Consider the following 15,646-nt stretch of genomic DNA (forward strand, 5'->3'; position numbering starts at 1 on the left):
TGCAAGAGTTGTGGGGGGTTGATTTTGCCTTAAGACTATAAGAAGAGCCATGCTGGATCAGACCACAGGGGGCCCATCTAGTCCAGCCTCCTGTATCTCACACTGGCCCACAAGATGCCTCAGGGAGCACAGAAAACAACATGAGACCTACTTCCTGGTGCCCTCCTTCACATCTGGCATTCAGAGGTAGTCTACTTCTAAAATCAGGAGGTTGTATTTGCCCATCATGACTTGTAACCTGTGATGAATTTTTCCTCCAGAAATTTGTCCAATTCCCTTTTAAAGGCATCATACCATCACCACATGCTGTGGTGCTTTATGTATCTCATATTTATCCCGATGAGCACAACGGTGATAAAACTATCATTCCAAAAGATCAGGCCCAGCAAAGCATTCACACCACCACTGATTTGAATTTCAGTGATCGTAAATGTTCAGGTTAGGTATAAGAAGAGTTCAGCTGGATCAGGCCAGGGGCCTTGTAGTCCAGCTTCTTGTGTCTCATCAGATGCCTCAGGGAGCACTCGAGACCACAAGAGACATTCTGGTATTATGAGGAGAACATAAGACATAACATGGTTTCCCCCAGTGGGAAATTATTATTATGAATTATTGTTGTTCATAATGAAGGAAGTGTTGCCATCAACCGTTTAAGTAAAAGTTGTTCTTACCAAGATGAATGTGTCGTCACATAAGAACATATGAACATAAGAAGAGCCCTTCCTATCCAGTCCAACTTCCTGTATCACACAGCGGCCCACCAGATGCCTCTGCGAGCACCCAAGACAACTAGATAGACCTGCATCCTGGTGCTACTCCCTTATTTCTGAACACCTTACAACCCAGCAGCAAATATGCCTTGGCACTGTTCACCTGAAGTTTGGATTGCTGGTCTGCCTTTTCTAAACCTAGAGAGAGAGAGTGGGTAGGGGGGGCTCATTGCTTCCTGGGGACAAAGGGGAAAAATGTGCTGTTGCTCCCTGCCTTTTCCTCCCTGGTGCAGTGCGGTGGGGGGGGGCATGGCTTTATCAGTGAGACAGCCTCTTCCTCTTCTGGGCTTCTATGCAGAATAAGTCCGGCATAGTTCCTGTTCTACTCCTCTGTACCAGTGGTTAAGTTAGAAGGGTCTGTGATATCTTATACACCCCCTTTTCCCACCCCTTTCTCAATTTTATTGCAGGACATGGGAAAAATCACAAGGATGCTGCTTCAGTCAGGGCCACCCATCCCATCCCTGCAGCCTGTGGTATTTATTACTTTGAAGTGAAGATAGTCAGTAAAGGCAGAGATGGGTAAGTGTATACCTCTGATCTGTCTGAGAAATTTATGTTTCTGTGTTCTGCGAAGTTAATTCTGGTCTTGTTGTACTTGCAGTTGAAAGGGAAGAGAGGGAGGCATTTTGGAAGGGAATGGGTGGTTGACCTCTACCTCTCTGTTCAACAGGAAGGAAGTTGTCCCAATTTAATTTTGAAATGGGGAGCTGAGTCACTTTTTAATTTGGTTTGGATTCAGGTCCAGTTGTGATGATACAAGTGTGATTCAAGTTCAACTCCAGTTCAAGTTAAAAAACCGGTTTGACTTCCTGCTATTAAATGCCAAGCCAGTAATATATACTGAGTTGAGGCATACTTATTATGCTGCTCCCTTTGCTGGCTGTTATGGGTAATTAGACGAAGCGTGTGCCTTAGAATTCCAATGTGGTGTGTTGGGGGCTGAAACTCAATATGGCAGTGACTGTTGAGGCTGTGGTAGAAAAACATCCATATCACCAAATGGAACTGAGCAAACTGTAATTCCTTCAAATGGAAAACCATTTTATGTAAAAGTTCCCTGCAGGTACTTGCTCAAGACAGGATATTGGTGGCTTAAATGAAGGGCATAGATGAGCCACTAAATCTATGGGCCTGTGAGAACTGCATATCCATAATCCCTAATCAATAGGGTAAAGGCTGCTTTCATCCATTGACACAGCTTCAGGAAATAGTTTTCTGTTGCTGCCTTAGGCTATAGTCTTCAAAACTGTATTCTGAGGTAGTCTTGTCTTCAGTGCTGTTACTTCATTGTCAGTCGCTTTGAATAAAGACTAATATTATTGAACCTTTGCAGTTCATGCTGTTCTTTTTGAGGCTGTTCACATGGAGGTGGTGTTTTTTTGAAAAAGATTCCCCCCTCCCCAAAAAACCTCCTTGAGTGCAAGAACTGCAAGTCAAATGTGAAACCCTTAGAGGAGGTCAGATTGGTTGCTTTGCTGTCATTACTGCACAATGGAGAGGAACCAGTTTGGGAGGGGGAATAAGTGCTTAGCAATGGGAGATGGACTTGGCTGACTTGCCTTTGAAGAATGGTTATGCCATAGACTTGTTTGTGTGTTGTCACAGTCGTGATGAAATCACATCTGTGGGCACCAGGCTGATGTAAATCTTGTGTTTTTCTAAGGGTGCAGAAAACCACTTCATCATATTGTTTCCTCTGTAATGCCATGGGAGCGTGTTTGAGCCTTGGTCCCTCTTGCTTAAGAGAGAATGTGAATGCCAGCTGCTCTTGCAATATATTGTTAGCAGTATATACTTACTCTAGGCATTGCTAAAGTGTCCCAGAGGTTCTACAAACCTATATAATTCCATTTTAGTGTTCTGTACAGACAAATTATGACTGATAATAGCATAGGATGTTTAGATTTGTAACCAGGTTTGCAGGGAGGTGAAGCTATGGTTATATGGTGTATTGGTGTGCCTTGCACTGTGTTTTGGTGAAGCCCCTCCCCTCTCAGCACTTTACTCTTATTTTCTAATCTTGCATATGTTTTAGCCCAATATACAACTTTCTGCATTGTGGTGTGATCCAGTCTTGATCCTGGCATATGTGCCGCCTGGGGCCAGGACCGCAGAATGCCACCACCTCCCCTCCCCCCCATTAACCAAAGCCTCTGGAGCCTTTTGCAGCATCCCCTGACCCTCCAAAAGCCTTCTGAGGTCTCCTTTGATCACTGCTTCCGGTTTTTGTCAGAAAACCGGAAGAAATGTTTAATGGTCCTCTGGAGGCTTCAGAAGGCTTTTGGAAGGTCAGGGGATGATGCACTTGGCCATCAGAAGGGATCCGGAGGGCAAGCAGCGGTAGGGGTGCACCCACAGGCATCAAATGCATGGTGCCCCAGGGCATTTACTCCCCACCCCTTTGTGATCTTCATTATGCTTTCAGATTTTCTTTGGCAAAGCAGCAGAAGATTATGGATCCGACATGCAGCACTGTTTTTTTTATGTTTTTTTGCAGGCAAGTCCCAAGTGTGGGATTGTGTGGTAGCTTGGAGCAAGAAGCTTGTTGACAAGCAGATATCTTTTGTCTAAAATGTCACTGTAGTGTCGGAGAACTGAGAATTGTATGGATACTATGCTCCTGGAGCACCCATTGAACTTTCCAGGTCAAATATTTCACCTGCAATTTAGTCACATTCTGGAACGATCTACTGTTTATTGTGCAGACCAAATATGGAACATTAGGCTCTGTGCCCTATATCAGAGTTTCCTTGGTGGTTTTCTCAGTGTCATCATTCCATGAGAGCTTGAAAAACAAGGACTCTTGCAGCATATGATCTATTTTTGTTCTGAATTTGTTTACCTTAGTAACAAACGGAGTGTATTCTTGTCTATCCTCCAGAACAGGGCAACTAATATAAAAGACCATTATACTTCCGTGTGAGATGTGGGTTGTAGGGCTCAGAGAACTGCAGTTAACGGGCAATGATCTTGGCTATATTTTGTATATGCATTTCATTTCATTTAAGGCTGGAACTTGCCTTCTTCATGAGAACTCAAGCAGCACTGCTAAACAGCTAAGTAATTTCTTTATAGAAGAAACTGAAGAAGACATACTAATGGAGGGAAGTTGACAAATGGAATTTGATCACTTTATCAGCTTTGTAGAATTTTCATGCATTGAAGAGTACAGAGGAATTCCTGCTGGTTAAGTGGCTGCATCAGGGATTCTTTGAGAAGTGGCAGACCCATAATTTATGCACCACCAAAAAAAAAAAAGGCTTTTTTTGGTGGTGCTGCTGCCCCTTCGTCTTATTCAGTTAACTGGAAGACAGTGCCTGTATCAAAGAGCAAAGGTTGCTAATGATCTCTAGCTTTTCTGGATAAATTTGCAAATTGGTGTGTCTGCTCTACACACTGGTTGTATGCTGTAAACATGCACATTGCCAGGTGAACCGTTTTGTGTAAACGGGCACATTTAATGTTATCTACATAAATTAATAAATTCAACATTTATTTTTTTAACATGACAGCCTTTTAAGTGTTCTGTTTGAACAGTTGTGGCAGACCAAGTACAGGCATGTCTCATTCCCTTTATCTTCTGTCCAGCCCCCACACACTCTCACATTTCTTCCCAGCTGCTTCTAAGGAAAAATAGGAAGGCATAGGAGAAGGGACACAAAAGTAGCCTTTGCGCTTAGAAGGGTTGGCTGAGGGGAATGAGGAGTTGGTACTTGTTGATCATTTCCCAAAGAGGTCAAGGAAGTTTTGCCAGGTTCTGTGAGCCTTCTCACTGTTGTCTCTTTTGGCAAAAAGTTGCCTTTTCTCTTGCAGGCTGATTCACCATATCCCTTACCAGTTGCTCAGTGTCAGAGGTTAATAGGAGCATTGAAGGACTATCTTCACCATTTAATAGGGTCATAAATTAAACTCATTCCTTAGGTGTCTTATATAACATTGGCGTGTAACCCAGTACTGCAAGTATGTTAGAAGTATGAGATGTGTTTAGCGCCATTTGCTTCCTTCTAAAATGGGGGAAATAGTGGACAGTCTCATATAAAGTGTCATGCCTACCCCAAGTATCTAAGTACCACTATCTCAGTGAGAGTATCTCCAATGCAAAAAATGTAAACTGTGCCCAGTACACATGTTGAATAGGAGAAGCATAGATTTAAATTAGAGTACTTTATTGGCACTAGTGGGGGTTGCTGTTGTCTTTTTAGATGCTGCTGCTTTTAGTCTTATTGGTATGGGTACTGGATTGGAAGGATCCCCTTCTGACTTTGGTTTCCAGCATGTGCCACCCAGCTGTGGCTTCTGTGCCCTTTTATACATGTACATAAAGAAAGATACTGGCTCAGCTGATCTTGGAGATGGAACAGAGCAGGGGCAATACCTTTGATGGATCTTGTGCCCATTTGGGTACAGTACTGAGGTGGGACATATATAAATTACCTCTGCAGTTCCTGCAAAAGTTGGACAGAGCTGATATCAGAGATTAACTAGCTTAATAAGGAACTTCCTTAAGGTGCCAATGGCCGCAAACCTGTTTTGTATCATAGAGCAGTAGCTCCCAAACTTTTTTGTTTAGTGGCTCTCTTGACCTACTGGGCCATTAGCCACAGCTCCCCATTAGGGCTGTACATTGTATAGGGTGGCAGGTTTTGTGAGGATTTTTTAGCTCCCCTGGCTGGTTTCCGCAGCTTCCCAGAGAGCTGCGGCTCACAATTTGGGAATCATTGACATATAGTGTAATGAGGATTACCCTGTGAAATAACTTTGTTTAGTGTTCACAAATCTTATCTAAATCCATTGAGAGGACGCTAAATTTTAATGCTTGCTTAGAAAACAGGGACACTGCATCATTGGCACAACAGATTGGAATTGGGTGAAATCTTGTCAGCAGCATGATAGGTATAATTAGGAAATGTTCAGCAGACTTTCAGATAATAAACTTGGCAACAACAAATGCATTCAGTCCTGGTACGTATCAGAGGATCAGAGTCATCCAGGCTGGGACCTTGCTTTTGAGGATAGCTTAAAATAATAACAGCAGGTATGTGATTGCTGCTCTTTCCCCAGCTGTCTTGACAAGTCTGCCTTGCTGGAACAGAAGCATTGTTTGGACTGACAGATCAGAGAGACACTCAGAAGGGTTGGTGTCAGCAGGACAACAGTTCCTAACCATGTTTTGTGTCTAGTGTTTTTCCTAAATGCTCTCACAACTTGAGTCCATTATCTCAGTACCCTCGCAACAATCATGTGAGGTAGGCCAGTATCGTCACCTTCAGCAGGTTCGTAACTAGCAGAGGTTTGAACTAGAGAGTTCTGGGCTCATGCTCTTGACTGTTGTTCTTCTGAAAATGGAGACATGCGGAAACGATAACCTTGAATTCTTTCAGTAGGCAAAGAGTCATCAAGGATTTCAGTCTTCTGGTAGCTTTAAAATAAAAGTCTTTTTGGTTTTAAGTGGTGGACAAATCTGTTCAACATGTACCTTGCAGAGCAGTGGGTTCAAACCAGTGAAAGTGCCAGCTGTCTGTAATGACATATGGAAGCCATTGAAGTTTGACATGAAGCAGAAGCTAAACGGGAACTGTAAAGAAGAGATGGAAAGAATGGTGGGCTCAAAGCTGAGGCAACTCCTGATAAAGGGCAGTAGAGAGACTGGCCGTGGTCTGTTCTTTCAGACTTTCCAAGAGACTGAATTTTAGCAGTCTTGATGACCAGGGGCAAGCTGTTACAAGTACCCACACTTCCCAATGGAGCATGTTAATTCCACCATGTTCATGCCTTGCCTGTATACCAGGCTGCAGGTGGCCAGTGTTTTAGATGCGGTGACAGAACAGAGTGGATTTTATGTTCATTTTGCACAATACTTGATGCACTTAACTGTGATATTAATTTTTTGTTCTACAAAAATGGTAATCCTGGATTGCAGAATGTAGTTTTTTTCAGGAGGGGTGAATCAAGAAATAATGTGATGTTTTGATGTTGTCACACAAATAGGTTTGCGTAATTATTATGCAGAGATAGACTTTTTAGTTCTGATAAATGCAGTCCAGGGTACAAGTACTGTGACACATCAGCTCTGACATTTGTAACTTATTGGTGAGTTTGATCATAGGTATCTGTTTTCTATGCCATGAGCCCAGTGCACCAAGTCAGACTCCCTGTGCCTCAGTTGCACTTATAAGATGGGCTTAACAGTGATCCTGTCTCATAGTATTCTTCCAAGGTTGAGTGAGAATTCATGCTGTTGGCCTGGTAAACTTTGTGTACATTTTCTTCTATCCATATGGCATGGCATCACTGGGTGGTTTACTTAGTTTGCAATCCAGAAGCCTGGTTGTGCTCAGAAGTGGCGGTCTGTCAATTCTAAATGAGGATTTGTGCCAGGCTATGAGAGTAACTGTTCTGTAGAAAAGGATGAGTTTGTTAATACAGTAATGAGCTGTGCAACTCTCACAGACAGTAATTCATCTCTGGCATGTAGTGTTTATAGAGGACTTGGGTTCTTTTATACAAATTACTTGCACTTATAAAATGCTGTTCTTCCACTCTTGTTTAGAATAGGGTTGGAATGCATCTTGTTTTCCTGCAGCACAGAGAGGTCAGTGCCAACAACCCACTGGAGGGCATTTAGGGTTTTCTCCTTTGGAGGGAAAGCAACAGTGTTTTTTTGTTTGTTTGCTCTGTTTTTTTGGTCATGGCTCCCAAGTCTTTACCAGCCTCCTAAGAACATAAGAACAGCCCCACTGGATCAGGCCATAGGCCCATCTAGTCCAGCTTCCTGTATCTCACAGCGGCCCACCAAATGCCCCAGGGAGCACACCAGATAACAAGAGACCTCATCCTGGTGCTCTCCCCTACATCTGGCATTCTGACTTAACCCATTCCTAAAATCAGGAGGTTGCGCATACACATCATGGCTTGTACCCCATAATGGATTTTTCCTCCAGAAACTCGTCCAATCCCCTTTTAAAGGCGTCTAGGCTAGACGCCAGCACCACATCCTGTGGCAAGGAGTTCCACAGACCGACCACGCGCTGAGTAAAGAAATATTTTCTTTTGTCTGTCCTAACCCGCCCAACACTCAATTTTAGTGGATGTCCCCTGGTTCTGGTATTATGTGAGAGTGTAAAGAGCATCTCCCTATCCACTCTGTCCATCCCCTGCATAATTCTTATGTTCTTATGTACCAGCCTCCTAGGTGAGCAGCACTGGCTTTAAGCTCAAAATGCTTTAGGTTGTGGAATTGCTTGCATTGATTCCACAGAGACTGTAGGAATCCATGACTTCCAGAAATTCTGGTTAATGCCAACTTTGTTTAAGGACAGGATATTGAGAGCTAGGAGGCTATGGAAAAATAAGGCAGCACTTTTTGAATGTTTTTCAATGGTGAGACTTGTAAGCTTCATGTTTGGTCAGTTCCTCCTTTATCTGCTATCTATAAACTCTTAATATGGAAGAACAGAGAAATTTTCTGCTACTGGACTAGCTCAGCTTAGTTATGGTGTTTAAAAAGTACAGACATACTGTTCAAAGTAAATAGATTTTGTTACATGTGCAGTCTGGTGGCTGGCTGCCTGGATACTTATGGGAAGAAAGGTAAGAACACAGTGTATTAATTCAACCAGGTCTTGCCCAGGTAAACAGCTTGGCACACTTTGACCTCACAGACAGATCTATTAAAGAAGCTAACAGGATATGGATATACGGCAGATATAGGGTTAGGGATGTGTTAAACACCAGGGTCAAGCAGAACCCAACACCTCCTCTGTCAACCCCTCGTGTGGTTCTTTAAATAAGACCACAGGCGGCTTTTAACATCCCGCTTGCTCTTGTGAATCACACGTAAGAAAATTCCTTTTTAATGATAACTGCGGTGGAATTCCTACCAAATCCTCCCCCTTTTCTTCCCCGTTATAGACTCCTTTACTAAGTGTCTGCTGCTCCCATATGCAAAACACCTTCCCCTTGTGTAATGCATGGGAGTGATCACATAACCAAATATTAAACAACAAAACAAACTTTATTTATACAAATAATACAGAAGTTGCTTAGATGTTCTGCTGCTTATAAGGTTACTTAAAAGCAGCTCTCAAGAGTGACTAGACCCTGTGACTAGTTCAATTCCCTGTGTAATTTAGATAACCAGTTGCTTCTTCCTATCTCCTACCCAGTCACAGCTGCACACTGGAGGGCTTCCCTGGTAAACAGGCTGGTTCTACATCTCAGGCAGATTTAGGGCTTTGGAGACTCCTTCCTGAAATTTTCCTGTGGGTCCCCACTCTGTAGGCCTCAGGTCACTGGCACTCTGCTGAATCACTACCCATCAAGTGGTCAACTCTTGGATATTGATTCAGAGATGGCTTCTGGGAAGGTTTCCTCAAGTTCTCTTATGCGATTGTCTTCAGTGATGATCAGCCACAAGTTCCCTGATCTTCTTCCCAGCAAGACTGCCTGTTAAATCCCAATAACAGCCACAACCAGCCAGCTTCTCTCACTGGTTCTACTGCCCCTGTAATTTTGTCGTCCTTGGTCTCTGTGATAAATTGTACTTTCCTAAAACTGCTGGCAATTCATAGTTAAAAACCAGTGAGGACCTCTGGAGGGAATTTTGAATACAGTTCTGGTTATTCAGAACTGTAGGTGTTATTATGCCTTCCAGAAAATCTACATTAGTGGTGAGAAGCCTGAGGCTCATCAGGGTTGGCCTCCAAGACAACTTGCATGTGCAGGGCTGCTAGATTCCCCCATGGAAATCATGAGTGATGGTTACTGAACTTGCCCAATTTCAGTGTAGCAGCTCCCTGAAATAGCCTAGGAGACCTATCACTGATCTAGATAGTCCTAGCACACTAACTTTCCCAGTTCGATTACACACATTTTGCTTCCTTAAACGTTACACCAATTCCTGGGTATATTTGGGGAGCCAATTCCAAAAATGCCATCCATTTTGCCCTATCACGTCTAGTTTTGGAGATATAGTATAGCCTCTTTAGTGAATGGTTCAAGCAGCTTCCTCATGAGGAAGCCTACACCATGGCTTCTTCATGAGGAAGCTGCTTGAACCATTCACTAATGTGGCTATACTATATCTCTAAAACTAGACGTGATAGGGCAAAATGGATGCCATTTTTGGAATCGGCACCCCAAATTCATATCAAGCCACCATAAAGTTTGGGAAAAAATTTTCTGACCCTCAATTTTGTAGGCCTGTGATCTTTCAATAGCCAGTGTACACTGCTGTGAGTGACAAAACTCTGCCTTCTCTCTCCCTCTGCACAGTAAGGCTCCCATGATATATGCATTTTCTCACAAGCTCTGCTTTAACCTGAGGTTCTGTTGACAAAGGAAGTAACCTCTGTATGCTGTTTCTTCCCAAGATGTGCCATCTTATGAGTGTAGCCAATGTTTCTGCAGGCTCAGGCAGACTGTTCTGCTCTGCAAACAGAAGTTAGAATTTGCCCAGTCTCTCATAGTCGGTCTACAGCAGAGCAGGGATTTGAATCTGAGGATAATGTTTAAAGCATGAATTCTTTTCCTAAAACACGTTGTCTGTCTTGGAGCAGGGGGATGAGATTCTTCTGTAAAGCAGTCTCTATAATGGCAGTAACGCTGCCTCTGCTTTGAAAATGTAATCCTCTCCGATGGAGCAGTCAGTAGGTTTCCAGCCAAATATGTTCCTTTCTGATGTGACTGAAGGCCAAACCCTGCAATGTGTGAAGGCCAAAACCTACCTGAACCAAGGGTGGCTATGGCAGGGAAGTCCTCCTGCTAGCAGCAGATAATGAATTCCAAAGAGTTATCTGCCAGAGACAATGTGCCCTGCTTCGTCACTGGAGAAGGAGGCATCCTGTCTGCACCTGGAGATGGGGCATGCCTGCACTGTATCTGCACAGCTGCTGTCCCCAGCTTGCTGCATGATCATTCTGATTGGTTGTGGGCAAGGGAGTTGATTTAAAGGGTTGGCAATCTGGTTTAAGAGGGATCCGACGTGTCTCCATGCAGAATTCACACATTAGCAAAAATAATTTATGTGTATTGCATGTTAGTGGCCTATAACACCTTTTGTCCAAGAACTGGAAGTTTTCCTCAAAGATGAAGTTGGTTTGCTGGGTACATCAAAAAAGCTTATGAAGAAAGTTGTTGTGGCCAGCTGACCAAAGTATTTTGTGCTTGTCTTCAGAGGAAATGTGGCCAAGGTTTCCGCCAAGGGATAAGTTGAACTTCCTCCAATTCAATCTGTGTTTCCAATAGGGAAGAGCAACGTTGTGTGGGTTTACTTGGCCATTCTCTGTTTGCCGAATTAACAGACTTCTGTTTGTTTGAAGGTACATGGGGATAGGACTCTCGGCCCAAGGTGTCAACATGAACAGACTTCCTGGTGAGTCACTGTTAAGAATTGTTTGTGCCACTCAGCCTGTGCTGTGTTAATAATCGCTATACTGAAATGGTGCAATTCTCAGGGGCAAACAAAATGTGCCCACTTCCTCTGGTGTCTAGAGGCAGAGTGTTGATCGGATAGAATCTCACCGAGGCTTTGTTTTCGTGTCTAAATCTGATCTTCCTCTAACTATAAACTCATTGCTTTTGAACTTCATGGGGCATGTGGAACTCTGTTCCAAAAATAGGTACCTGTAGATATAGAATGTGACAACCAGCCATAACTGGTCTGTTGGTGACTTCCACTACTCTCCCTCACATCTCTTGTTCCTTGCTTTTATACCCATAAACCTGTGGTTCCTAAACTTAACTTGGGCAAGATAATAATAAATATAATAAACTTTATTTATATCCCGCCCTTCTCCCTAAAGGGACCCAGGGCGGCTAGATCCCAACTGGCCAAGATTGCGGCATCTGGGAGAGCTGGGAGAAAGGGGGCACTGTGGACATCCTGTGGTATCCCTGTGCTGTGGTGCACAGTATGGGAACCACTGCCATAAACTGTTTACCTATTCATCAGTCTTTTCACATCTACTATACAGCTTAGAGTTACAGTCCGTCTTCAGTTACAACATAGTTTCCTTCTGCTACAAAAGACATCTGATCTCTCCAAGGTGGGTGTGGAGCATGATAGAAAGAGCATCCTTCCAGGTCCCTTCTGTGACATGTGAAGATTAAATCCATATATGTTTCTGAATATATTTTAAATCTCTAGTTTTTATTCTGCCACTGTGGTTGACATTTTAAGAACTAGGGGGTCAACAGCTGGTCATTCCCAGACAAAGCTCAGTCCTCTGAGGGTATCTCCTCCAGTCCTTATGGCATACTTGTTGCATGTTTGTAGCCCTCTTTTAGGTGTTATAGCTCATCTGCAAGTTTTTCATATTTGTAGAAGAGCCTGCCTTACTGTGCTAGAATAGCTTGATGTCCTCTGTAGTACCATTATTGCTGACCAACTTGTACCCATAAGTCAGCCTTACTAGGAATAATTTCATAGTCCTGCTGCAGGTGCGAACTCCTCTGTGCACTCTTGTTAAAATGGATTGGATGCACTGATAGTATTGGTACAAGATGACACTCCCAGTTGATCCTGTTGGTCATGATATGTTTCAATACAATACTAGAGCTGTAGAGACCTTGCATCCAATTTCAGGCAGTCCAGAAGAGATTCTGGTTTCAAAGACTTACTCAGGAACAGCCAGATAGTCTTGTGTTGAGGAGAGGAGAGGATTGGGTTGCAATAGCTTTGAGCATGGGCATTGAGCAAATGTGGGGGAACAGAATGTGGGGCACAGAAATGCTTGAGTAAGATCTATTCCCTCTTCCAATCATTTTAGGAGGGAGCCTGCTACTGCTATTACTACTTCGGTCTCCTGCCAGTTGAGTCCAACTGTAAGCTGTTTGTAAGAGGACTGGAGTTAAAGAAGGAATGCCTCCTTCTTGCTGAGGCAACTTAGCCAATATTTCCTTCCCATTGAGGATGCATATTCCAGCGCATATCGCATTGAAATTTTTGCTGTGCAGAAGAATGTGTCTTCAGTTGCACATCCTCATGCCTTCCTTCACCAAGATGCACATCCCAGTGTGATGGAGCATCTGAGTTTCCCTAGCAAGAGGAGCATGTTCCCTCTTAGTCCTGGATGTTTTTTCTCCTTGCAAACAGCATTGCACCTGTTTACAGTGTGAAAAATTGCTAGGAGGGGTGCTTTTTCTAAGGCCCAAAAATGTCCACAAAACATAGTCCCTCCAATGCAATGTTGGATGCATTGAAATGCAGAAGAAGGGTAAAAGCTTTGGCTGAAGTCATTGTGCACACAAGGTTAAAAAGCCATTTGTCCTGTTTGGTGCAGGTGTGGGAGAGTTCTTGGGATCAGGATTATTACAGGAGGTAGTGGTAGTGGTAGTGGTGTCTTCCGCCCTGGGAAGAACTTCATTTGCCTTGTTCCCTAGGCTATCTGGAAACTCCTGTCCAATCTTGTTTTTTATGTTCATCTGTTGGAATTTTTTCTGGCACCTGCTCATTGTGTAGTTGGGCCTTTGTCTTTTTAAAAAAACACAAAACTGCAGCATTCCTAATGAGCAGGCCTTGTAGCTGCTTCATAGTTAGCCTGGAATTGCACACGTTTAGAGTTTGAACTTGATTGCAAGGTCACATGCAAATGACCGTGTCAGGCGAGATATGTGATCATTATTAGAGTGTGCCCATGTGATTCATGCTAAATGCAGGGCTTTTGGGCCATGCTTGCTGTTCAACACTTTTGTCACTAGCTACTAGAAATGCATTGGGCTGCAGCTTCCAAGAAAATGTCCATTCATCAAACCCGAGGTTTGGGTCGCAGCCTGTCCTTTCCAGCAAAAGCAATCCATTGTATCAACAAAGGATCACTAGAAACGACAGGTGCTGAGCTCTATTTGTGAAACTTGTATGAAACTATTGCCCTTCCCAGTGTGCTTAGGCTGGATTTTAGGATGGGGCATAATGCATAAATTCAGAAGGGAGAGCGATCATTCTGCTTGGCTGTCTGGAACTACTCAATATTTGCTTTAATTTGCAACATGATAATGGTATTTGAAAATGGTATTATCTAAAGCAGCTTGCACAATTCTGTGGTCCTCTGGGCTAAATATGCACCACCTGCTATATGTTGTACTCTGCTAGGTACTTCAAGCCCCTCCTGTGTGTGTGTTTCTGTGTGTTTGCAATCCCAAGAAAGCAGCAAAAACAAGTTTTTGAGCCTCCTGATGTTCTGCCATACATCACCAGTGGCTTTTGTGCATTTTGGGTCACAGGTTAGGTAGATCTGTTTTAAAAGTACTGTGTATTCAGTAGTAGACACAGTTTGTTTTGCTCTTCTGGTTCCCCCTTTTTTATCCATACCTATTTTATCCATCACTCTTGCATGTTCCTTTTCTTCTAAGGAGCTCAGGGCAGCATATATGGCAGTTATTCCATTGTATCCTTTCAGCTGCCTGTGGAATAGATCAGGCTGTGCCTGTGATGGGCTTAGGTCACCAGCTGAGATTTCTGGGTGGGATGGAATTTGAATTGAAATCTCTTTGGTCCAGGCCTCTCCACTATCCAGCTGTATCTGCTGTACCTCACTGACCTTCTTGTTAGCGGGTGTGCCAGCAGATACCTGTGTTATTGCAGAGCAGTGGCTAAATTAGATGGAGTGCACCACTTCCTGCACTAGTGATTTGAAATTGCCTCTGTTTTGCATAGTCCCATTGGAGGAAAAGGTTCTCTGCTTTTACTGGCAACTTTTTTTCCTAGGTGGTAAGTAACAGCAGAAGACTAAACAGCCTATGGCTTTGTTTCCCATTTGGTAAAGTCTGTAGTGCTTTCGTTTCTAGAACCAAAGAACATCTTCTCCAGCTGATGCTGCCATCAGTTAAAGGTAAAGGTAAACAGAAGGAGCGTTTTGACACAATGTTAAGTCATAGTCCTCTAGAGACAGAGGAGCATAGAATGCCGTGGGGATTCCTAGCTGGCAAGTTTGAGCAAAAGTTGGCAAGGAGGTTAAAAGACAAGCCAAAAGTAAAACACACATTTTGGTGCCTTAAAAGTTAGACCTGTTGTTAGATATATTTGGGGTGCTGATTCCAAAAATGTCATCAGTTTTACTCTGTCCACTCTAGTTACCTTATATGCTGATTATATGGCATAGTCACCTTATATGCTGATTCAGCTGTTGTCCACACATCAGCATCTAAGTGGGTATGCTGTGTCTCCTAAACCAGAGCTATAGAGCAAAAAAGATACCATTTTTTAATCAGAGTCCTGTATACCCAAAAATAGGTCTAACTTCCAAAGCACCAGAACAATTTGTTTTTGTTTGGCCAGTGTTATAAATCTAATGTGCCTTTCTGGACAGTTTCCCTACACCAGATGCTTAACCCAATCCAGGAGATTGGTTCCTACATCCCATACCAGACAGGGGGGCAGGTAGAGGTGAGCAACCTTAGGCATTAATTGGTCCAGTTGAGAGGCTAAGTCAAATGAATAACCCAATTGTGTTTTATTTTGCTTTTATAGCATCTGGGTGTTACCTAAATTAACTTGTTAGACTGATTTGGCACCACCTGGCTCCTTGAAGGTTCACCCTGTGGAATCAGTTGAGCTTCACAATCCAGTGAATTCACTCAGAGCCAAGTCCTTTGTTCACTTGGGGGCAGGGGGGGGAAGGTAAATGATGACAAAAGCCACATGGCCGCTACTCCAAAATAACTCAGTAGCCCTTTCAGGATTGTGACCTGAAGAGTTCACCTGAAGACCTGAGGAGCTGTCTTGGGTGAGAGGAGAGTTAAAAAGATTTTTTAAAAAGGGGGAGATCAGAGATTTCACTGGATTGGACACTGCCTGGGATGGTGCAGTGATGGAAGAAAAGTATGGTGTATAAAACAATAAAACAGTGTTTCCCAAACTGTGGGTTGGAAGCCAG

General features: G+C 43.3%; 1 protein-coding gene across 2 annotated transcripts in view; it reads left to right on the plus strand.

Annotated features, from left to right (window-relative positions):
• RANBP10 (RAN binding protein 10) overlaps window positions 1–15,646 on the plus strand; it is a 49,574-nt gene that overhangs the window by 1,711 nt on the left and 32,217 nt on the right. For both annotated transcript variants that reach the window (XM_066637078.1, XM_066637079.1), the window contains exons 2-3: window positions 1,181–1,292; window positions 11,093–11,145. In XM_066637078.1, the coding sequence (XP_066493175.1) occupies window positions 1,181–1,292; window positions 11,093–11,145 (165 nt within the window). The remainder of the gene's footprint in view (window positions 1–1,180; window positions 1,293–11,092; window positions 11,146–15,646) is intronic.

Source organism: Tiliqua scincoides, chromosome 9 (genome assembly GCF_035046505.1).
Source record: "Tiliqua scincoides isolate rTilSci1 chromosome 9, rTilSci1.hap2, whole genome shotgun sequence".
NCBI lineage: Eukaryota > Metazoa > Chordata > Lepidosauria > Squamata > Scincidae > Tiliqua > Tiliqua scincoides.